At 42.7% G+C, this 24,209-nt stretch overlaps 1 protein-coding gene across 1 annotated transcript in view; it reads right to left on the bottom strand.

The window, feature by feature from the left end:
* LOC100189933 (sucrase-isomaltase, intestinal) overlaps positions 1–24,209 on the bottom strand; it is a 58,992-nt gene that overhangs the window by 23,304 nt on the left and 11,479 nt on the right. Inside the window, exons 5-13 of the mRNA XM_072920001.1 lie at positions 23,157–23,325; positions 22,448–22,544; positions 21,304–21,416; positions 12,571–12,696; positions 11,489–11,620; positions 5,785–5,898; positions 5,566–5,682; positions 5,401–5,485; positions 1,099–1,216 (exon numbers count right to left, since the gene is read on the bottom strand). Coding sequence (XP_072776102.1) covers positions 1,099–1,216; positions 5,401–5,485; positions 5,566–5,682; positions 5,785–5,898; positions 11,489–11,620; positions 12,571–12,696; positions 21,304–21,416; positions 22,448–22,544; positions 23,157–23,325 — 1,071 coding nt within the window. The remainder of the gene's footprint in view (positions 1–1,098; positions 1,217–5,400; positions 5,486–5,565; positions 5,683–5,784; positions 5,899–11,488; positions 11,621–12,570; positions 12,697–21,303; positions 21,417–22,447; positions 22,545–23,156; positions 23,326–24,209) is intronic.

The raw sequence follows: 24,209 nt of genomic DNA, 5'->3' as shown, positions 1-24,209 counted from the left end.
AGTGTTTGCTTTTGGGTCTGTAATGGCACAGAGACTTTAAAGTGCTTCCACACTTGCTTCTGAAGCAAAAAACCCAACAGCATTCATGGAAGACTGAATGTATTAACTTCGGGGCCATATGCAGCAAGAGGTGCAGTTCTTGAACCGTGAGGGACCTGCTGGTTCTGGTTTGCAGGTGCACTGCTGGGCCAATAACTGCACAAGGCTCCATGCCCTTTGTAGAAATGTTATTTTGGACCTTTTCATGGATGTCTTGAGCAGGAGTGCTCTCCTCTGGCTGTCTCTGGCTCCATTTGCAAATACAGGTGCTAATGAGGGCAGTATCAGGTAAACTTAACTATGATCCAGAGCTGCAAAAACAATTTGTAACAAGTAATTTATTGAATAATAAAATTGAATGGACCTCTGTTTTGGCTCTTCCATTATGGTATGAAATTTCCTAGTGTTTTAGCTTAATCCCTGCTAGAAAAGGCATGATCTGCCCATCTCATTTAATACAACAGCTAGCTTTCCACAGCAACAGGCTGCCTGTGTAAGCTGGTTGTGAGTGCTTCCCAGCTGCAAAATGAGTTTTACAGTAGCTGACAGCAACTCTGCTGCAATGCAGCTCTGACCTCCTGAACCAACTGAGCCCCAAGCCAATTTACAAAACACTGCCTGCCAGGAACCAGAGGCAGCTCCAGAAGCAGCCAGGGGACAGTCTGGGCTCTCCACTGACAGTGACAAAAACTCCTCTGCCACAGTAGTGAAGGGACAGATAAACACCCCTGACACACACAAGGCTGCTTCTGCTGCAAATGCTCATGAGAAGCTCTAACAGAGCACAAGAGTCTCTTGCTTTAGATATACAAAAGCAGCAGCTGTAAAGTTAGGCCCTACACATACATCTTGATTTAGCTGAGAAAGGTAAAATTAGAAAGGATTCTGTTCCTTGTTCTAAGGTTCATTTTTCTTGAAACGTCCTACTAAATGGCAAATAAATCAAGACATGGGTCTGCTTCTTATTAAATAGTATTACAGATTTTCCAGGTAACATCAGTGGCTTTAAACTGCATTTTAATCACCTGGAATCTGATTAGAAGTATTTAGAAAACTTACTTGAAAGTTGGTTCTGTCTGGGACCAGCCAAAGAGAGAGTGTGTGTTGTAGTGGTCTCCAAGGTAAGTCTTGGAGTCAGGACACAGTGTCTTTTCCGCCAGAGAACGATCAGTGATGCCTGAGAATGATACAAACCACTGTAAAATCATATACATCACAATTCAAGTGTCTTCACATTTCTACACATTTAGGGTGAAAACAACAAAATATTTGGGAACAGGAAAAGCTGAAGTGCTGGATCTGCACTTATTTGAGTTTAGCACATAGTCACAAACACTTGCAGATATCCTTGGAGAGGGGAGAGGACTGAGTAAACATTGATAATTAATTTCAAGTTCTATGTCCAATAATTCTAAATATCTGTACAGGTGTCATGTATTCAGTAAGTAATAGAAAATTTCTGCTTTGCTGAATTAAGAATATATTATTTTACACAATGACAAATTCTAATTAATAGCAAAAATATTGCACAGATGCTGACTGGTCTTTAATCCCCTATCAAAGGGATGCTGGAAAAGCCCATTTCATGCAAAAAAATTTCTCTCCTGTTCAGGTAACCACCATGAAAATGCCACATGAAGTTCAGCAGGAATCGGGCAGCTCAGAGGTTTATACATTTATTGGGGGTTAGGTTTCTTTCCTTTTGTTCCTTTTTACATAGGGAATTTTTTCCCCTTAAGTTGCTAAGAAACACTAATGATTGGGCACCTAATAAAACAAAAGAAGTGGCCAAGCTCAGAGGAGGAGGGCATCTGGCTGCACTTCTCTATCTGGGAGTTTGTCTCCAACGAGGAGATACCACAGGGACTGGGCAGGTAAAGGACGGTGCTCGGGCAGCTGCCAGCTCACGCTCTCTCTCTCCATTTCGGAGGTCGGAGCTGCTGCTTGGGGAAGGGAATTCGCTGCTGCCGCCAGAGCCCAGCCCGGAGCTGCTGCTTCTGCTGCGGGGTGAGCCTCTGCTTGCGAGAGCAGCCACTAAACTGGGACCTTCTGAGCACCCACCTCACTAAAAGAGGGACCTACCCCTGTCTGCTCTGGCGCCCGGGATCCTGAACCCGCCTCTCCCTGCCCTGCTGGGGCACCGGATCGGCTGCCCCAGGGTTTGTGAAGGATCGGCTGCCCCAGGGTTTGTGAAGCGAAGCCTCTCCTCCATCCCCTCCGTCCCGGACAAAGCCGCCATTGCCGCGCTGCCCGAGCCCGCCCGCAGCGCCCCCTGCAGCCGCGGGGGCAGCGCCGCACCTGCCCCGCCCACCGGGAGCCAGCAGCGCCCCTGCTGGCCGTGCCCGGAACTGCACCGCAGGGAAAGCGCCGCGGCCCAAAGGCCGGGGCTGGGCTCCGGCTCCGCTCGGTGCCAATGCCGGAGTTGGTGCTGTTGTTTGTGTGCCTTGCTGGGCATACTAGCAAAGAACTGCTATTCCTGTTCTCATATCTTTGCCTGAAATCCCTTTAATTTCAAAATTATAATAATTTGGAGGGAAGTGGTTTACATTTTCCATTCCAAGGGAGGCTCCTGCCTTCCTTAGCAGATACCTGTCTTTCAAACCGAGACAACATTATAATTATTTTTAGAGATGGAGTTGCAAATATTATAGAATTCTCTTAAAAAAAAGAAAGTGAATTCTCAAAAGTTCTTTTTTTCATGCTTAATTAGGTGCACACACTTTTGTAAGTATTTCTCCATGAACAAGCAATCTGCCTGCATAATCACACTTCCTGTATGGTTGCAGTTCATTATCACAATTTCTCTGTACCTGAAACCCCATTAGCCTCTCAGCCTTGCTGTGCCACTACAGCTACAATCCTTGTGTCTGGATCTTTGGAACACAAAGACTCCAGTGTCGGTGATCTACATCAGAAATAACTTAATTTATAGGCAATTTCCAAGTAACTTTGACCGATACGTCTTTGAAGAAGACAATAAGTTTCTGAGGAAAGTCACACTTAATGTCCCAGTGGTTCTTGATTATTAGCCATATAAATTTAAGGCTGGATAGGAGAGGAAATTCTACCACGTGAATCACAGGTTCATGCTTCATTCTTATTCTGAGTATTCTGTATTCTGCCTCAGTAATACTGATTATTTTACAATTGCATATTAATCTTCAGTATAAAGTGTTTTATAGAAATTGATTTGAAGGACATCTGGATTGAACCAGAAGATCAAACCATGGTTACGTGTAATGATGGTTATAAAATTTAGATAAGGAGGTTGAAGGCTACACTGACAAAAAGCCTGAGACTCTGAAACTGGGACTTGCACTTAAGACAGTAGTGAGCTCCCAAAACTCTGCTAACCCTGAGAAGGTCCTAATGTCTTACTGCACTAAACAGCTTAGGTCACCTCTCATACTTACATAAGTCAAGGGCTTGGACAGCTAAGAACAGGCACCTATTCTATAAAGTAAAATAGAAAAGAAAGCCCTTAAACACTGGTTCAAGATAGATTCCCTATATGGTGAGATGTAACGCCTAGGGCTATGGGCTGCAGAAGGAAGATCAATACCAGGGAAGTCTCTGGGAAGACCTTCAAGCAGCCTTCTCGTACCTAAATGAGACCTACAAGAAATCTGGAGAGGGACTTTTGAAAAGGGCATGGAGTGATAGGAGAAATGGTTCCAAGAGAGTAGGTTTATATTAGATACAAGGAAGAAAGTCTTTCCTGTGAGGTGGTGAAACACTGAAACAGGCTGCCCAGAGAAGCTGTGGGTGTCCCATGATGGAATTGTTCAAGGCCAGGATGGATGGGGGTTTCAAGAAACCTGGTCTGCTGTTCCTGCCCATGCTAGGGGGGCTGGAACAACATGGTTGTGAAGGTCCCTTCTAACACAAACCCATCTATAAAATTATACAATACACATTACCAATTCCATTATATCATTCTAACACTGTGGGTCACAAGCAGAAGCAGGGGCATATATACATATATACATGAGTCAAGTCAGAGAAACTGGGCTCAAAACACACCTGTCTTCAGTATCTCTCAGTGTCCTTACATGTCATGTAGGCCTCTAGACTTGAGTCCCTTCAGACCTCAGTGCTAATCTTCACAAAGCTCAGCTGCATGGCTCAGAAGCCCCTGCCTGGGTTCACTCTCAGTCCTCTATTTGTGATGTAAAGGGAGCTCTGCTCTTTTGGCCAATTTACCCAATGTCTCACATCTTTTATACAGCTCTGAAGGCTGACAAAATTGAAGGTAATTTAAGGCAAAGGTGGAAATTCTCATCAGTTCCTGGGCTTTGGTTAAGACCCACAGGGTAAGTATGCAGTGGTTACCCCACAAAGAGAGCAAACACCAAAATCATCATTAAAAGCTCTGCTTCGGCTTTCAAAAATGTACAATCTCTTTCTAATAGTTTGTCATGCTTTTTTATGCGTATGTTTCTCATATATTCAAAGTTAAAAAAAGAAAAAGAATTGCCATTTAATAAAGAAAATTTAGAATTCTCATGAGAGTACAAAAGCATGAAGGGGAAAAGGGGACATTTCCAATACTGCACTGCCAATACTCCAACTCTCATGTACCAGCTTCCTACTGCATATTAACATTGCTCAGGCAGCTGGGCTTTCCTGGGGAAATGTTGGCTGCATTAACTGCCACACCACTGGCAATAATCATTGGTATTCATGGCTTCATGGGGAGGAATATGCCTGTCATTAACTCAGCTACTGGAAGAGATTTTCCCATTCCTGTAAGTTTCCCATAGGCTTAGGTATTTAAAAACTTATTTTTAGCCCATTTCTAGTGACACTGTGATAATTTCTTTCCTAAGGGAAAGGAAATACATTAAACGAAGCCACCATCTCCCTTGTCATAGTGCAGAGACTGCCCATCTCTGAGACTAGCAGTGGCAGGGGTTACTTCACAAGTCTGTAGCTGAATTAAAGTATATAGGTATCTTGCCCTTTTTCTGATGTGGACCAGTTGCTAAGAGGATGGCAGGAAAGGTCATTTTTCTAGTCCTGTTACAAGCAGAAGCTTGGACAGAGGAAAGTGATTGTTGTTGATACTCCATGAAAGCTGAGCCACTGGAGTCTTGAACAAATATGTAACTGAACATACAAAACAGGCAGGGAAAGATGGAAAATGAGAGAATAGATTCCACCCGCCCTAAAATATAGCCTATCCAGGTTTAAAACAAAACAAACAAGAAAACTAAAGAAACAAACAAACAAAAAAAAAACCCAGTGAAATTATAATATTACTATTACTATAAAATATAATATGTTATATAAAATAGAAAAACATTATAATGTAGTAGTAATAAATAATTCATGGTAAAGACGTTATACTATTATACTTACTAGGAGTGTAAGGAGGGTTATTGATTTCAGTATCAGCACATCCAGGAATCTGGCCTCTCATGAAGTTGGATGGCTCATTCATATCCTTTAATAAAGAGAGTAAGACATGTGAAAATCTTTTTTCTTTTTTTTCATAGAAGGAAGGGCAGATATAATGAGACATACAATCCAGATGCCATCGTAGTCAAGAACATCCTTAAACTCCAGACACAACGTGGTCCACCATTCCACTGTCCTGGGGTTGGTGAAGTCAGGAAACACAGAATATCCAGGAGGCCAGGCCTAGGGGTTACATATGTAAATCCTGGTTATTTTCCCATTTCTATTACACTGCTGCTTTATCTTTTTGAAGCAGCACTAGACTCACAAAATTAAAAAACTCACCTGCCCAACAGCAGGAGTCACGCCATCAGAGTTGTTCACCCACACTCCCATTTCCTGGCCGAGTTCATAAGGTCTGTAAGTGCCTGGCTCCTCATCCTTGGTTACAAAAGGGTCCTGAAAAGAACAATCATCCTTCCTTTATTGAAATCTCAGAAGTAACAATTACTCTTCTATTTTATATTTTAGAAAAATCAGGATTATGTTCTTAATGCTGATTGCAAAAATATTGGAAGAAAACAGCATTAAAATTTAATAAGAGTTGAGAGCACATAATAATTTAGAAAAAGTCATTAAGGATATGTCATGAGTATTTCTTGTGCAAGGCAAAAGCCATGTGAAATTACTAAATACCCTCATGTTTATTTTCATAAGACTTTCTATGTTCAAATTATTTTAAGAGAGGCATTAGATTTCACTTCCCCCAACCAAGGTCTCTGCTGTGGCTGGGTGCTATGCTGGACATTCCCACACTTGAGCACCTCTGGGTTTCCTCCAAGGCAATCCTTATTCCAGCTGCCTCAGCATCAACAGCTCAGTGCTGGAATAACAAGAACTTTTCAAGGGGCTTGGAGCTGGGCACATTCAACCTCAAAAGGGCCCTGTTAGCCCTCCATTCCAAACCAATGTGCGTTATGCCAGTCTGATGTAGAGAAACCCAGTTCACACCTCCCTGTGGGGCCTTACACCTTTGCTCTCCCCAGGCACCAAGACCACAGCATTTTACACCCCACGGCTTGTCCTTCCAGCCCCTTTCCACTCTTTGTGGTGGTCATCACCTCTCACTGCTGTCAGTGGTAATGACACCAACAACTCCTCTGCCTCAGGATGACCATCAGTAGCCACCAAGCTGATACAAAGAGAGCCTGATCAGCTCCTGGGGACAATAGAGGCTCACACACCACGCTGGGAAGTAATGAAGTTAGGAAAACTTGGAGATGACAGTAAATTAAGAGGTACTCTGCAACTCTACCCAGCAGTCAGCTGCAACCAAAAGGACTAAGTGCACTTTGCAATACATCCCTAATTGGAAGCAACTACCTGCTTTGTGGTTTTTACAACAGATAAAGACTGCAGCCATGTTAGAAGGGAATTCTTTACTTTCTTCTTAGAAAATCTTACTTTCTCAGGTTTTGCTTTAGGCACAATCTTTCAGTTATGAAACACAATGGAGAAATACACAATTGAAACAATGCTTCCACTCAGTTGTAGCTTGTGCAATAATTTAAAGGAACTTTAATCAAAATGTGATAGAAGTCTAACTAATAAATGTCTTAAGAATAAAAAAGTATCAGACCCCAAATGGTAAGTTATTTTAAAGGCTTGTTTTAAATCTCATTTAAATACCTGAATTAATTGCCTCATTTACTTGTGAGCTGTCTGATAACTACAGCCTGGTAAGGGAAGTATATTCTTTCTTCCATGCCTCAACAACAAAAGTTACAGCTAAATCCCTACTTTAAGTCTGAAATTTTGTTTAACTTTATCTACCTCTAGTGTCACCTCCAAAAGGACTATAAATGTCCATTACATTTTTAACTTGTTCAATAGTCCAACTTTGCAAAAGAGAAAACTGTCCATCTATAATAACTATGTTATAATTGTGGTAAAGATGTCTCTCAAGGGACATGAAGGCTAGAAGAAGTCAGCTTAATTAGCTACTCCAAATGCAAACTTATGGTTTCCTTCAGATGAAAGGTTGTTCCAGAGCATAAATCTAATACATTATGCAGGTTTAGTATTGCCCTAAAGAAAACAAAACCTCTCCATGCCTGCAAGGGTTGTTTGTGGGGAAGAAGTTTCATGCCTGTTAAAACTTCACTCATCTTTGTAGCATTTTGGGGAAGAAGTGCCAAGCATCCTCAACTCCAGCTGACTGCCTGAAGACCTGTGAGCACCCAGCACATACCCAGACTGATGCACTGCCACCCACAGCCCCACCCCAAATTTATATTTTGATGCACATCCCTAAAAACTCATCTCTGGAAAATTTTGGCTCTACAGCTCACACAATTGCTTTAAAATCCTAAAGATATTGAGCATTATTTTGAATCATGAGCATGTTGCTCTTGACTTCCAAGTATTTTGTCACTTATGTCATTCCTAGTATACAAGGTCTTTCATTAAATATCCTTTTTAGTAAAAATGTTTATAATTTTTTCAATGTACTCATTGTTACTTTAGAACTTCTTTGTTTCTAAATAATATATTTGTCCTGACACAGCTGAAACACGCACAATTATTTAGTGCAATGATGATGACAGGTGCTGACATGCAAAGTCACAATTTCCCCTAAATAGCGGTGGCCTCTGAAAGAGATTAGGGGAGAGAAGGGCTGCACTTAAGAGGCTCCAGTAATGGAGCCATGCTACTCTCAAGGTGACCATAGTCACAGAGGGCTCCCAGCACTGGGTGCAGCATGGGGAGCAGACCTCCTCCTGGTGTGGCACCAGCAAGCACAGTGATGGTGACACAACTGAGTTCAGGGTCCCATCCTCAGGCAGGCTGCCAGTGTCAGTACTGCTGGCTGTCAGGATCAGTGCTTTGCTTGTGACCAAAGTGGTCTGAGATGAGATAGATGGAACCCATTCCCCAAATCCATTTACTGGAGGTTTTCCATGACACTAAATGGCTGAGCCCATTTCCTGAAATCATCATGAGGGAGGCAACAATCTGCTCTATCTGGGGAACTCACCCATTACTGACACTACCCAAAGGGAATCTAAATACAAAATTGTTTCTTCAGTATCCAACTGGAATACACTTGCCTCGATTGCACCCACTATCACTTGGGAGTGAAACCACTCCAGCTCCCAGCTCAACTTAGGGGAATATTTTACATCACTAAAGAATGCTAACAGACAGATTTTGACAGAGTTACCAGCAACTGTAATAAAGTGAAAATAGAAAACTTCAGTACCAGTGCAATCTATACTTCTCATTAAGTTTTAAACAATGAAGGACAGACTGGCTCAGCTTTTACTCTGTTTTCACAAGCTTGGCTAAAGAACTAGAGCACAAGACAGGCCTTGGTTACAAGTTAGTAGAAGGACAAAACAAAGGCTTCCTATCTGGATTCCCATTAGCTCACTGCATGAATTAAGAGTTGCTATGCTCCTTGCATCTGACTAACAGCTGAATCTATACAGCAACACCTCCCTGCACTGCTGCAGAATGTGCCACCAGAAAAACTGAAAGGGCTTTAAAAATGTTGTTGAAGTTAAACTCTTAAGGAAGAAGATAATGTACCTCACCCACTAAAGCACAACTGCTTGCCTGTAGCTTCATACCCAGTAGCAAGTGCAAAACAACTGGAGACCTCCCAACAGTGATGAAAAAGAGATGACTACCATGTATTTACTGAAAGGCAAGAGTGCATAGGAAGAGCTACTCCAAACTCCTGGTATTTTGCTCCTATATTAATGTTTTGCAAACTATTTTGAGATAAACCAATAAATAGGCATGTGGTATTTAATGTTACAGCTCTAAGAGATGAGATCATTTTTAAAGCAGTATTGAGGTTACAGAGAGCCTAAACTGCCTGACAGTTAGAAATCAGTCCTGACAGCACATGTGCTCACTACTGCTCAGTTATTTACAATGATGTATCCATTTAATTTGGGTCTATTTTTGTCTTAAAATTTTTCTCCATCAAAGTGACTTAGTAATCTGCTACTATTTAAACGCTGTGCCTTGAACCTTCACTGATGAAAACGGATTTCACTGCTACACCCCTGAGCTTCTCAGAATGGAACCTTCAGGGGAAGGCATCTTTAGGGGCAAATGGCTAGCAAGCAGCATTCACTGTATTCCTGTAGTCAGGACTGATTTCTAACTGTTTCCATTATCAATATGTGATCTATCACTTAGGCTGCGTGATTTTGTTTGAGAGTCCTAGTAGTAAATGGAGTAATAGTAGACCAAAGCAAAGATTAGGCAAAAAAATAAAAGGCATGTTTAAAGAAACTATCAGAAAACTCCCAATTAAAAAGAAAACACTGATATAGCTATCTGTGGTTTTGACTAATCCATCATCGTCAGTGGTATTTCAAACTTCACAACAAACGGTGAGGAAAAAATAAGGACAGGAAGGAGGCACTTCTGCCTTAATCTATCTATTTAACAAGATAATTTGATTTTTAGATGAGAAAACTGCAGTAGCTCCTGCTTGTTTTGACTCCAGATACACCAGCACAAGTGAAATTGTACCACAATTCAGGACTCTGCTGTTTAGTCTCTCTCTCCACAAGCCTTTGACAGGATCCTCAGGACAAGAAGAGGAACATGGCCCTTATTTTAAAAGGGCTTGTTTGATTTAGGGTCCAAATATTAGTGACCTGTCCATCATGATTCAGTTGGATTAACTGAATCCTGGTCTCCTTAAAAGCATGAGCCATCAATATAATTGTAGGTAAATGTGTTTGTTTAGCCAAGCAGAGAAAGGCTGAGAGAGAATACACTTACTTGAATCAGTGTATCAAGAAAGAAAATAGAAGGGTGAGAGACTGGCAGCTGGAGGTAAGGACAAATAGGTAGTACCCTTATGAGAGAGGTACCCAAATGAAAGATATAAACTCACCATTTAAGTAGAAAACAGGTTACAAATCTACAGTTACAGCAAAAAGTCCAGAGAGGGGCCCTGTGGGATTGTCTCCTCCTTACCCTGTGGCTGTGGGTCAGCTCAGCCTGAGCCACGCCTGATCCATCTGTTGGGCCTGTTCACAACACCCACCTGGGGAGGGACCCTGGCCCCAGCAGCTCTTTGTTGCTCAGCTCACCTTGCAGACAGGCAGCTGTACCCTAATGTTTGCCTTGAATTTGTCCTGCTGCAATTTAAAATGCTTTTCCTCCTATCCTGCCCGTAGTGGTTATGGAGAACAAACTGCAGCCTGCTCCGGGGAGTGTAGCCCTCCTACTGCTGAGCTGCTGGGGGACCCTGAAGACCAAGAGCTTGTGAATTTATCAATGGATTTTATTTCATTTCCTAATTTATTTTCATCTTTACTTAAATTTCTATTAAATTGCTCTCCAGTTTCCTCGCCACCATTGGTTAACTTAGCAATGTTGACAGAGTCATTTTGGCACAAGGACATGGACGGGGAAGTGCTGGAGAGAAATAGAAAATTTTGCTGGAAAAATTTACTGGGGAAGATGGAAAACTCCAATTTTCACCTGTATCCAAATTAATTCATTTGGCCATAAGCCAACTTTGATGAGAGGTTCAACATACATTTTCCACAAATTAGCATACAAGAAATCATCTCTCCCATTAACTTAGATAAAAAGTAAGTACAAGGAAACATGAATTATAGTTAGTATATTCCAGAGCAATTAGGAATATATTTTTTCCACTATTCAGCTATTTTTGTATGTGCATTAAATTTATTTGTTAATTTCAGGAAAGAATTGCATGAAAGCAATCCCATGTCAATTCAGATGCAAAATTTCTTATAACTGAGTGGGGAAAAAATGACAGAGAATTAATGTTTTGGAATAGAGATGATACCGGTACAGAGATATCAAATAAAGGCAACACTTTTAAAAATTAAATCTGTGAGAAATTATTCTTCAGCTCTTCTCAACATATGGCAAAATGGAAAAGCTGCTACATTAGCATACATGTGTTAGCACCTAGGTACTGCTATGAAGACGATGCTGTGAACAGTTCTTATAAATTGAGAAATAATTAGCAATATCGTTAATTTACCAGAATCACCACATTGTGCTTTCCGTTCTTCTTCAGCTCCTTCATGAACTCTGGCAGACCAGCAAAATTCACTTTATCATAGGTAAAGTCCAGGCGACGTTCCATGTAGTCAATATCATAATGTTGGACATCCTAAACATTTTTAAAGTAAAAAATTACATTAATATTTCATCTAGCTCTGGAGTTCTCAGACAGGGAAGACATGGATCTGTTGGAGCAAGTCTAGAGGAGGGCCGCAAAAGTGATCAGAGGGGCTGGAGCACCTCTGCTATGAGGACAGGCTGAGAGAGTTAGGGCTATTCAGCCTGGAGGAGGGAAGGCTCCAGGGAGAACTTACTGAAGTCTTTAAATACCTAAAGGGGGTTTACAAGAAAGATGGAGTCAGACCCTTTTGTAGGGTCTGTAGCAAAAGGACAAGGGGTGATGGTTGTAAACTAAAGGAGGGCAGATTCAGACTAGATATAAGGAAGGAATTTTTTACAATGAGATGGTTACACAGGTAGATGGTAAATGCCCCATCCCTAGAAACTTTCAAGATTAAGTTGGATGGGACTCTGAGCAACCTGATTTAGTTGAAGATGCTCCTGCTCATTTCAGGGAGGTTGGAAAAGGTCTTTTCCAATTCCAACAATTCTATGATTCTATGACTGAATTATTTGATACAGAAATCAGAATGTAGCCAATGGTATTTCTAAAAAGCAACTAACATATGCAATGAAACCTGAGACTGTAATTGCAATCCTAGCAGTGGACTACAAGAAAATGTAGAAGTCCTCATTTAACAACTATTTTGGAGTGATCTACATCAGAAGTTTGTTTTTCATTATTTGTTTTTAAAATGCTAGCACCTCATACTGCAAATCCACACCAAAATCATCTGCTATGAAGCCAAGAGCAGCACCTAAACGTCATGCTCACATCCCAGTTTAAATGTTCCTTTAAGCATTATGAAGATATTACATGCAAACCCACTGCATAAGATTATGAATGTCTTTTTATTCTACAATTCTCTTTGTAAGATATATATTTTCCCTCCATTATACTTTTACGATTAGCACACACAGTGAAAGGTTCATACTTACATATGGGATGTCATAGTGCTTCATGCGATCGACAGTTGCCTTTAAAACATCAAGGCTGTTATAACCCCAGCGGGAGAGCTGGAATCCCAGAGACCAGTAGGCTGGCATGTGTGGGCGTCCAATGGCCTGCAGCAGGATTGAGGAATACAGAAACACAAGGGGTGAGAGGAAAAGAAGTTATTCTGAAACACCAGGAGAGGCTTCCAGATCATTTAAGGCACAAGGACCAGGGCACAGGCATCACACCCCCATTAAATACCCATCTCTTTCTCCAAGTGGCTCTCAGCCCAGCATGCTTGGCACTTCTCCTGATGGATCCTTGCCCCTCACAGAGACTCCAACACCACCAGCACTGAGCATCACTTCCAAGAACACCCCAGTGAAAACATGGTGTAAAAAAGCCAGGCTAGTGTTAAATGTGGTCTCAGCCTCTGCACAGCAGCATGGGCCTTCACTGACAGGGCACATGCCAGCAGAAATCCAGCATGGATCTTCATGCCACTTGATCCATGACAAGCCCACAAACCCCTTGGTCAACAGAAGGCAAATCTCCAACCACACACAGCAACATAAGCTTTGCAAACTTCTCCTGCCACATGCAGCTGAACTAACTTATCAAGAATCTGATCTTCATTTGAGCTCTCTGAAGTTTTAATCATATTTACACACCAATCTGATGAAACTCAGTGACTTATGGCTGACTACTGTTATTGCTGGCCCACAGCCTTGTGCTGCCAGGCACTGACAACCCTCCTCCAGGCCAGAGTTACTGTTTGATCCTGAAATACTCAACTGAAACACAAGGTAATGAGTTTAATGAGTTAAATATAATTTTATAAATATTTGATTTCCACTGCCTGAATGTAATCCATCTGTAAATGGCATGAGGAAAGTCCATTGAGAGCAAGGGAGGGAAGCAAGTCATCCTGCTCTGCTTCCCCCGATGAGAGCTGCTGTGGTAACCTGGGATGAGCAGTGGGCAATTACGATGTGTCTGTTCTACAAATAAACTGAAGTCTGGCTTTGTCTCATTAGCGCACACCAGTGTTTTCTGGGGGACAGCTCCTGAAATCCTTACTTCAGTTAAATCCAATGAAGCTAAGCTTTGATTTTTATTTCTAACACCTTTTCTGGCAATACATGAAAATCTAGTAGCTAGTAAGCACCCATGACTTGTTAATCAGCTGCAGGTATTGTCCCCCTTTGGTTAAATAATGGTTCCTCCATTATTTCCTTGTGGATATCCATAGTTAGGTAATTATGCTGAAAAGTGAAAACCAATAAAACTCACATATTGGCAGCTAAACCCCATCTACTTTAAATAAATAAAACAAGGCAATTCTGGCAGTCTGCGTCTATTGCATTGCTAAGCTCTCTGGAGATGCATTCCATGAAGGCACACCTTCCTATGGGATTTTCTCTAGGAAGAGTCTGACCTAGGAAGGCAAGGCTGAGCTTGAAATTGCTCTAAAATACATCACTTGCTAGAGCATCAGTACATGGATGTACAAAGTGCATCAGACAGAAAACCACATGTGGGAGAGAGGCAGAGAAAAGCTGAGGATGCTTTTAATGCCCCTGAGCTGGAAAATCCACAGGAAAAATTGCTTCCAAACATGAAATGCTTGGGAACACACAGCTAAACATTACAAATTTGGATACAGTGTGCTTTCACTGGTTGGGATGCTGCTGTTTCACATAAGCAAAAACATAAGGAGGCCATAACAACTGGTGAGGTTAATGCTTTGGGTGTCTCCAGGAGGGACACTCCATCTGATCAGCACAGTTGCCACTACACCTGCTACTTATACTGTCCCACCAGATTTAACTTTCCTGATCCTCCCCAACACCCACTTCTCCCTCAATTCACCTGGAGGCTAGGGTCTTCAGAAGAAGCGAGAGCAGCTCTCAGCAGGTGTGCCTGCCACAGAGGCACTCAGTTTCCACTGCACACTGCTGTGCCCTTTCCAGGGCAGGCCCTGAACAGACAAAAGTGGTGCCCACCATGTAGGGGGAGGCCAATAGGCAGACATATGCCATAACTACCCTGTGCTATCCCATTTCCTTGCACATGTCATCAGTTTTTTTCCAGCATGTCTGGACACATCTGATCATCCAGACCATCTTTCAAACTCTGCTGGGGTTTTCTGTGGAGAGCTGAATGGGGTGTGAATGCTCAGGACAATCTCCCAGACACCTTGTGGGCCAGCACCAAAGTGTCCAACACAGCATGGCAAGCCTCAGGGCACTGCCTCAGAAATCTTCTTCTCTGTCACATCCACACTCACCTTGTCAAGGATAAATTAATCTGAGGAGGCAGAAGAGCTTGTTTTAGACCAGCAAAGGCTGCAGGATGAGCTTTGTGAACCCACCATTTTGTGCTCCTAAAGCAGACACATATTTTGCCCTTGCTTTCTCTAGTGGAAACAGAGAATGACCTCTACAAACAAGGTTAAAAAAACAGACCAAAACAAAAGAACTCCCTAATGAAATAAAATGCTTTGTGCACAGGCTTCTCATCTTGGACAAGAGAAATAGGGAAAACTGGCTGATAAATATTAATCCTGTAGCTCAATGCAGAGCCCTGTGCCCTGGCAGGATGTCTGCATGGCATCTGCTGCCTCCTCCCAAGCAGGCTGGGAAATGGGAAAGGGGGAACCAGCCTGGGCAGAGGCAGTGGGCACTGCTGAGCAGCTCTGCTCTGGGTCCTGTGATTCCCCAGGCCACTCCTGCCTAGGGAGGACATTGCCAGGAGGACTGACTAATTGTCAGTCTGGGACATTGCCAGTGCCATGCATTTCAAGAGTTAGATGGGGATTGGCTTCATCCTCCCTGTCCTATCAAACGTGCAGGCGGAAAGCAGTGGGGCTGGAGGTGGAGCTGTGGCCACTGGTGTGTCAGTCAGAGCCCTTCCAAAAGGGCATGTCCCCAGCACTGGGGTTTGCTGGGGTTCACCTGCTCACCCTTATGGGATGGGGCTGTGTCATTCTGGACCACAGAGTGAGACAGTATTTTGTGAGAGCAAAATGAATCCAAAATTAAGGGGAAAACAAAAAGCACAAAGATATGGTAGTGCAGAAACAGTAAAAAAACAAAGATCCTATTTTTTGTTCCAGAATTCTTCCTGCACTTACTTCTTAAATTACTCCTGATGTTTAATAAATCACTGTTAGTTTTTCCATGTTTACATAACTTAGCATTACGTATATTTGTTTTCACTTTTTTCAGAGCCACCTGAGAGCTGATGTATCAAGGAGGTACCCTGGAAGCACTTTGTGGTTAGAATGAAGTTCAGTGGAAACAAGTACATCTAAAAGATAAAATCTGTGTCTAGGGAGCAGGTGATCTGTATTCATTTTCCCTGTGTTGGATTATTGGACAAATAATATTATTAATATGAGCATCAGTGACATGTACTAGGTTATAAATTCTATAGAGTAAATCAGGATTCTATTCTGTTAAAACTATGACCAAAGACTTTGATGAGAGAGAGACAGCTGCCGAGTTATGCCTACATATCACAGAGGCTGGAGAGAGGTACTCTTTTCCGTGCTCACAAAGGAGCTGAGATGTTCCACATTGCAGATTGCTAATCTTACACCCTAATTAGCCACACAACATGATTTCTGAAGCTTAGTATTTGCTCAATTCCCTTTCTTCAAAGAGGAGTTAGGAGGACCCAAGTGGGCTAATGCACTGGATTTAGTGTTTCTGTATGGCTAAATACACAGTGGCTAAATTCCACAGGTGCTCCTATGGCCCACATATCTGTATCCAGCTCATCTGCTATGACTAAGGCAAGCAGCTGAGTGCTGTGGGCACCCAGTCAGTTAGAGGGCAATGTAGCCCTCTCTCTCAGAAATCTCATGTAGCAACGAGATTTCTGAGAGAGAGAGGAAATGATTTATATTTGGAGTGAAGGTTGAGCTACTCCCAGCCTAAGCCTCAGATATGGGCCCCGGTAGGGCCTTTGAAGCCTTTGAAGCAGTAAGAAATTAGTCATGGCACAGTCAGAAACTATGTTAAGGTAACCACAGTTTTCTGGGTGTGAATTGGTATAGGGCTGCAGTATGGAACTCTAGCCACCTTAAGACAAAGATAAACAATGTTTGCTGGCCAATGATAGTGTGATCACAGTTTGTAAACTATATTGAAGTGTATATAAACTGCCATGTTATAAACAATAAACAGAGAATGTAGCATTAACCACATTGGCTTGATCTGCATTTGTCCTGTCCAGCATTCCCTATTTTATAAGAAGTCCAATTGCTTCTGGGCAACCTTCACTCAAAGTCTGTTAACAGAAGCTAAGCTTTGATTTAGGAGAGCAAGAAGAAAGGCCCTGCAGTTGCTGAACCATAAAGAAGATGCTCACCACCTCAGGAATATAAAAAATTAAGGATTTTCAATGCCAAGGTCTTCAAATCTTGGTTTTTGCTGCACAAAAAAATTATCAGCTGTTTATTCCTTCTTGGGGAATTCAGCTCCAAGATTCACTGAATCATCTGTGATAAGATCTATGTACAAGCCCGTTCCCTATGTTACCTCTCCAATAGGAGAGTGGACTAGAGACCTCTGAGGTCCCTTACACCTGTAACTAGCCCATATTTCTGTAAGGAGGAAGTAACCAGCAGTCTTCTCTCCAAGAAGAATCAGAAGACTTACAGTATGCTCACTTACAGCATGTTATTGGATAACTTATGACAAAAGAACAAATACATAGCTTTTACCCAAGAGCTATTAAATATCTGTTTTTGAACCCTAACATTCCTGAGTCTACTATTGCTGTGCACTGTTGGTCTGTTCTGAAAGGCCACCAGTGGTCTTGGCAATGTTGGCCTTGTATTAGGTGTGACTGCAGAGCCTCAGCCAGGCTGAAGTCAGAGCTTGAATTCTTTAGCTTGTTCCTGCTTTTTCTCACCCTCCTGCAAACGGAAGTGTTTGCTGTTAAAAGTGAGATTTGTGTTATGTAACTGTTCTGCACACCAGACCTCTTCTGCAGTAGGAGAAAAATGTGATCACTGTCATATAGAGAGAGCTGTACAGGACAATCTGAGATGCCTTAGATGCGGCAGGAGTAACACCCCACACAGCTGGGCTCAGAGATGAGAGGGAGCAGAAAAATGGGGCTGGAGGCTCCTCCTTCCCATGGGACCAGGCCCAGCACATACCCCATAGCTGCTGCCACTGCTGTAGCACTCTGCTGCCACTGGCAGGATGCATCCTACAGCTCACCTCTGTTCCATGCAGCACACACTAGAGGGACAGAGGTGCCAGCATTCACCTCTTCTCCCTTCTCACACCTTGCCTCACTCTTGAAGCCCACTCAAAGGAGATTATCCTTGGCCAGGCTGGCATCCAGGGCCACCACAGCTTTTGCTGTTACCTGTCCTCACTCCAAGGACGCAGAGAGGCTGGTGACTCTGGCAAGGCAGCTGATCACCACACAGAGCGCCAAGAGCCCTGCTGCTGGTATAGCCTGGACCCAGCAGCTCTGGCCAAGAGTCCATGGTCCACCCTGGTGGTGGTGACAACCTGGAGAGGTGTGTGGGGAAATCTTGCATACTCCAGAGGCCAAATAAAGAGCTTTGTTACAAAGCTGTTCTAACTCACCGGTTTGGAAGGAGCCACATGAAAGCACAGAGCAGAGCTAAGCTCCTAAACCTCTCACAGAAACAAGCATAGCAGGGGCAGAGAGGTGGCTCAGATACTGAAGTGGCACTGAAGGCAATGGCACAAAACATTTGAGAAAGGTGTAAAGCACTTTGCTCTGGAAACAGCTCCCTTGTTCTCACCAGCTGTGCACCCCCTGGCACCTGGCCACCCTGCCACATGAGTGGGGCCATCCTGGAGAGATAAAATGAGTGGCCCCTGCAAAAAGCAGTGACTGGGCCAGACTTGCTCAGGAGGGAGGCAGGTGCTATTCCACCAAGAAGCTCTGCAGCAGTGCAGCCTGGTCCAACAGGGGCCCCTGCAGCCAGGAGCTCCCAAAACACCAATTCCCAGAGGAAACCCATACAAACAGCTCAGAGAGCCATGCTGCTGAGCAGTGCCTTGCAGACATCAGTCACACTTCTCCTTTCTACCCCTTCTCTTGCCCTAAAGCATGACAATGACTGCACAGGGAAAATCCTCTCAGTGTGACAGAAAAGACAATTGAAAAATAAAGTCTTTTCTGTCTCCTTCACCTTCCCACATATCTTGTACATAAAAGTCAAATTATTACCCTAGAGACTAATAATATGGTAACTGTAACATTTTTGACCTTGGAATTTCAGGATGTTTACTGAAGAAGTTATTATTTCACATTGAAATTACTAACATACATTCTTTAAGATTCCCTAGAGAGTTAAGCACAAGCGCAGAGAATACAAAACAGGATTTTTTTGTCCTGGCATATGACATGTCTCATTAGGAGACGCCCACAGCTCTCCTTTACCTTGTTTTCTTTGCTCCAGCTCCATTCCCAGAGACAGGGGTGGAAAGTGAGCTGCCACTACCCATCAGCTGGAGAGTGAGAACTCTCTCATTTTATTTTCAGATGATGACCACCTGCTAAGCCACAGAAATGCTGCCTTCAAACCCCAGTAAAAGACTTTGAAAAGGAGCAGGCATGACTCTTATTTCCATCAGACTGCAGCACTAACTCCCTTGAAATGAGGATCAAAGCTCCAGCCTGGGGGAGCGTTGCTTTCCTTTTTCCCCCCCTTTACCCGCCCCCATGCTGGTTTTATTACCCATATATAAGTAAAAATCCCAGCCTGCTTGCTGGTCTGTGGCACTGGCATTGGAGATCCTGTGTGCTGGTTTGGGCTGGGATATAGTTAATTTTCTATATAGTAACTGGAATGGGCTGTGTTTTGGATATAGTTGATTTTGCTGAGCAGTGCTTACACAGAGTCAAGGCCTTCTTTGCCCCTTACTCCACACCACCAGTGAGGAGGCTGGGGGTACACAAGGAGTTGGGAGGGGACACAGCCAGGACAGCTGAGCCCAACTGACCCAAGGGATATTCCATATCAAATGGCTTCATACTCAGCACATAAATCTGGGGGAAGAGGAAGGGGAGCTGGATATTCAGAGTGATGGCATTTGTCTTTCCCAGTAACAGTCACATGTTCAGCCATTCCCCTGATTCCTGGGGGTGTCTAAACACCCTCCTGCTCCTGGGAACTGGTGAATGAATTCCTTGTTTTGCTTTGCTTGTGTGCACAGTTTTGCTTTACCCATTCAACTGTCTTTATCTCAACCCACAAATTTTCTCACTTTTACCCTTTGGATTCTCTCTCCCACCCCACTGTGGGGGCGTGAGCAAGTGGCTGTGTGGGGCTGAGCTGCCAGCTGGGGTTAATCCGTGGCAGACAAAGGGTGGGGATGATGTGCAGAGGGAGCTGGAAACCTCCAAGCAACAGAGCAGTTGCTCCTGCTCCAGGACATGGAGGGAGCACCATCAACCTCTCACCTCTCTGGGAGGTAGCACCTGAACCTCTCCTTGGAAAAGGAAGTTCTAGCAGACTCCACCACCCCAGAGAAGCTCCAGCCTTCCCAAAACAGCTGCATGAGCAAGTTTTATCCCTTCCTTCACCAAACCAGAATCCAGAAATACTTTCCTTCTGGGTTAAATCCTCTTTTTCCCTTGCTCTAAACCACAGTATTTCTGGTCCCATAGAGGCACTTTAAAAGAAGGCAAGCATAGGATATGGAGGCTTTAAAAAGCCAAAAAAGACAAAATGTTTGCTAAAGATCAGAGCTCAGGCCCCTTTGAGGACTGGCATGAGGAAAGGCAGAGCACATGCACATCTTGCTGTGAGCTCTGAATGCCTGACTCTGGGATGTCCTACCTTGTTCAGCCTTCCAGTTGCAGCCTAATCCTCAGGGTCTGCACAGTGACCCCCCACTTCTCACAGTAACATGCTTACTCCAGCTTTGCTCCACACTCTTTAGGTTTGATGCCAATTTCTTTACATGCACAGCTTGCATCTGAGCTGGCAATTTTCTGTGGAAAGGCCCAGTTGAAGCATCATTTGATGACCAGAAAAAGCATATTATCTGCTACTTTTTCATGCACAGTCCTCACTAGAGAAGAATTGCATGTACACTTCCAAAACAGTCATGTGCCTGTGTCTGGGAAACATTCAGCAATTGGATAGCAAGTAGTTACACTCAGTGAGTCAGCAGTAAATGCAGTGTTATACATCCATGCTCTCCAATGCAATTATATGGGTTTTCATTAGTAATAAACAGCCTGATGGCTCCAACACCAGCAAAAGATTCTACTGGCAAATAAAGCCTTGAAGACTTTAAAGTCCATTCAATATATCTGAAATCCAGCATATGTGAAGTTCCCAGACATTCCCATCTGTGCTCTGCCTAGTTTGTTTACTTGGCCTGCAGTGTCAAAATGCAGTCATGTCATACAGCAAAGACTATAAAACTGTAACAACCCAGAGAGGAGCAGCTTGGACAGATACCTTTCTAATCATTGCATCCCTTTAGTGCATCCCATCCTGGCATATTGCAGGAGAGGCTGGAGATGTGCACTGAACACCCAGCCTGCCTGTGACAATCTGAGACTGTTCACAGATGCTCAAGCACACGGCGGTTTTCCCATGGATCTGAAGCTGCAGCTTTGTACAAATGGATCAGGACAAAGCTCTGGCTGCACTACCCACTAATACTACCAGACACTGACTGTGTTACAAGGCACTGCTCCATGTGCACTTTTCTACTGACCTCAGTGTATTGCTGAACCACGTTCTCAGGAGTTGGTCCCATGAAGAGATAGAAGTCGAGGATCCCTCCAATAGTGCGGAAAGTTAAAGATGGGTTTGGAGACAGAGTAACATCTAAAAGGGGAAAAAAGGCCCTCAGCACAAACCAACTCTGCACTATACACAGGAACAGGTCAAGAATGCATCAGGGGAGGTTGAGACTCAACATTAGGAGGCATTTCTTTACTGAGGGTGGACAAATGCTGGAACAGGCTTCCTAGAGATGTTGTTGATGCCCCAAACCTGTCAATATATAAGAGGCATTTGGACAATGCCTTAACAACATGTTTAGCTTTTTCTCAGCCTTGACGTGTTCAGGCAGTTGTACTACAAGTGTGTTTGATGTCCATTCCAACTGAAATATTCTAGTCTATCCTATCCATCCTAGTTTGTGCACGCTGGGCTCTACCGTGCACATTGTGGGTACAACTGGATGAGCAAACAGGGCCTGCAGGTAGGCAGGCCATTGTCCAGTGTTTCTGTAATCTCTGCTTTCAGATCGGCATTGTGCAGTAATACATCACAGAAACCCACACAGAGTAGATTGCAGAGATCCATTTGTCTAAGTTTCATATTTATACAAAGGATCAACAAGTTTGTGTTTAGGGTTCCTCTATGCTGTTGTAATCTTATTGAAAGTCATTGCCTGCCAGGGGAAACTGATTTTATAGACTAAGTGAAGATTCCCGTTTTCCGAAATTATACCACTAGATTAAAGGTGACCATGGCAACATACAAAACTATTCTCCAAACACAGAATATAGGACTAACCTAAACTGATTTGATTTTTGTTATGCCAATCTCAAAGGAAATTTCTTCCACCTTCTTCTTTCCCTCTATTTGCATCTATTTTCATAAAAAAAGTTAAGAATGCATTTTCCCTGAAAATGCCTAAAAATGCCCAAATGCCTTGTTAAAAATTCATTCTACTGAAAACCCTTTGAAAAATCTTTGAAAAATCTATTAGTCCCGGAAGCTTAATTAGCCATGCAGTCATTCATATTTGTACCACATTGAAAAAGCAGTCAGTAAAACAGTATTTCTTACTTACTAATCTATCATATTTCTATATGCAGTCCATATAGGGAATCCAGATATCTTTTTACCTTGTGCATTGGAGTTCAGAAGGAGAACACCGTGGGCATTGGAGTCTGGTTCTACGCACATGTAGAAAGGGTGAACTCCATAGAGGTTGGCAAATGACTGAAACATAAACAACACATGAAGAATGGCTTGACTTTGCTATTTTTCATAGCTTTTGTCAGGTAGATACATATGCACAGACAAGGAAGTAAATTCATTCATAGTTAGAGACTTATTTTGAAAGGTTGGGGATTTTTTCATCTAAATTGGTGTGAAGTCAAATTGACAGAAAAGAGTATTTTTTTCCTCCCTCATCACAAAGGAATGTTTTAGTCCTTCCTAGTTAAACCTTTTGATATTCTGCTAAACCCTTCAAAATTACATGAGTAAGAATCACTTTTCTAGTTCAAACAGACTCATCAACCACTGACTCCAATTCAGCCAAATATCTAATGAGTCCTGCTGGAGTCCAGCTTGTTTGGATGAACATGGATTGATCCAAGCATGAAATGCAAAGCTCTCCTGACCAGGATCTTGGCACACAATATACTTTTTCCTGAAAACTGCATTGTGAGAAAGGTTCTGATAAAAGCTTTCAAAGTTCCCTCAAAACAATTTGTGGCTTAGTCTTTAATTAAAACTGATGATACCTGCAAAGCTTGTGACATTCCATGTTTGCCACTCCCTTTTGGTGACACAAACTAGGACAAAGTGTTGCACAGAGTGAATTACCGTTGGTGCCTGGTCCCTGGCATACATTCCATAGGTAACAAAGTCCATGTTGTGCTTGAAGGTCGGGTGCTCATGTTCACCAAACCCATACACAGAAGTAGATGGCACAGTGGTGGTGATCTCAAGGAACTGGTTGGAGAAAAACAGATCAACCAGGGGACTGTCCCACCTGTGACAAACAGAGGGAGACAGGATTAGCTGGCTTCTCTTTGGAAGGTATTATTTTATGTTCATGTTGGGCTATTTACACTTTTTATATATTTTGGAGAATAACAGTATTGAAAATCCATTAAATTCTATGCATGTGTCTAAAGTGCTTAACCTAACACATTAAATTCATCTTGCAATGGTTGAAGATATCTCATCTACTTGTGCAAAGAAAATGCACCAACATAATTTTTGAAAAGAGCAACTAAAACAACAGAAGACAGACTATAAATTTATTATCAAAATAAGTGGTTGCTTATGCTATTTCTATGACAACCAATGTGAAAGGCTAAAAATTGTTATTACACAGTGGAGTTCAGAATACTTAATGAGAACAACAGACATGTTATCAACTTTTTTTAATGGTTTGCTCTATCAGGACCCAAATACTCCCAACTTCATGCAGGCACCTTAAAATAGAGGTATAGTTTTCTCCAGACTCTGCTTGAACAAGATGTGTTTACTGTGATGACTCTCTCCTGCTTCTCTCACCAGCTTAATGCATTTATTTCTATTCAATCATCTGTGGACACAGGCTCACATTTTAATTAGGTGCTACATTCTGTTTCCTACCTCTAGAGCTATAATGAGCTGCAAGTTAGATGGGGGAGAACACAGCCAAGCTGTGGAGAAGTGTTTTGTTAATGGTCATGTGTATGCCATGAATAGCTCATTTAGATAGCACCCTCTCGAGCCTTGTTTAACCATGAATTTGTTACAGCTAATTAAAGTAAATGAGCCCAAGCCATAGAGCACAGAAGTGGCATTATACTCCTTTTAATGTTCTGTGTCAATGATTTTGACAAAATTAAATGGTTGATCAAATTGACTGGTAAATCAGAGAAA

This window comes from Taeniopygia guttata, chromosome 1A, assembly GCF_048771995.1.
Source record: "Taeniopygia guttata chromosome 1A, bTaeGut7.mat, whole genome shotgun sequence".
Classification (NCBI taxonomy): domain Eukaryota; kingdom Metazoa; phylum Chordata; class Aves; order Passeriformes; family Estrildidae; genus Taeniopygia; species Taeniopygia guttata.
Note: the sequence above shows the minus strand (reverse complement) of the source record. Positions and strands in the feature narration are given on the sequence as shown.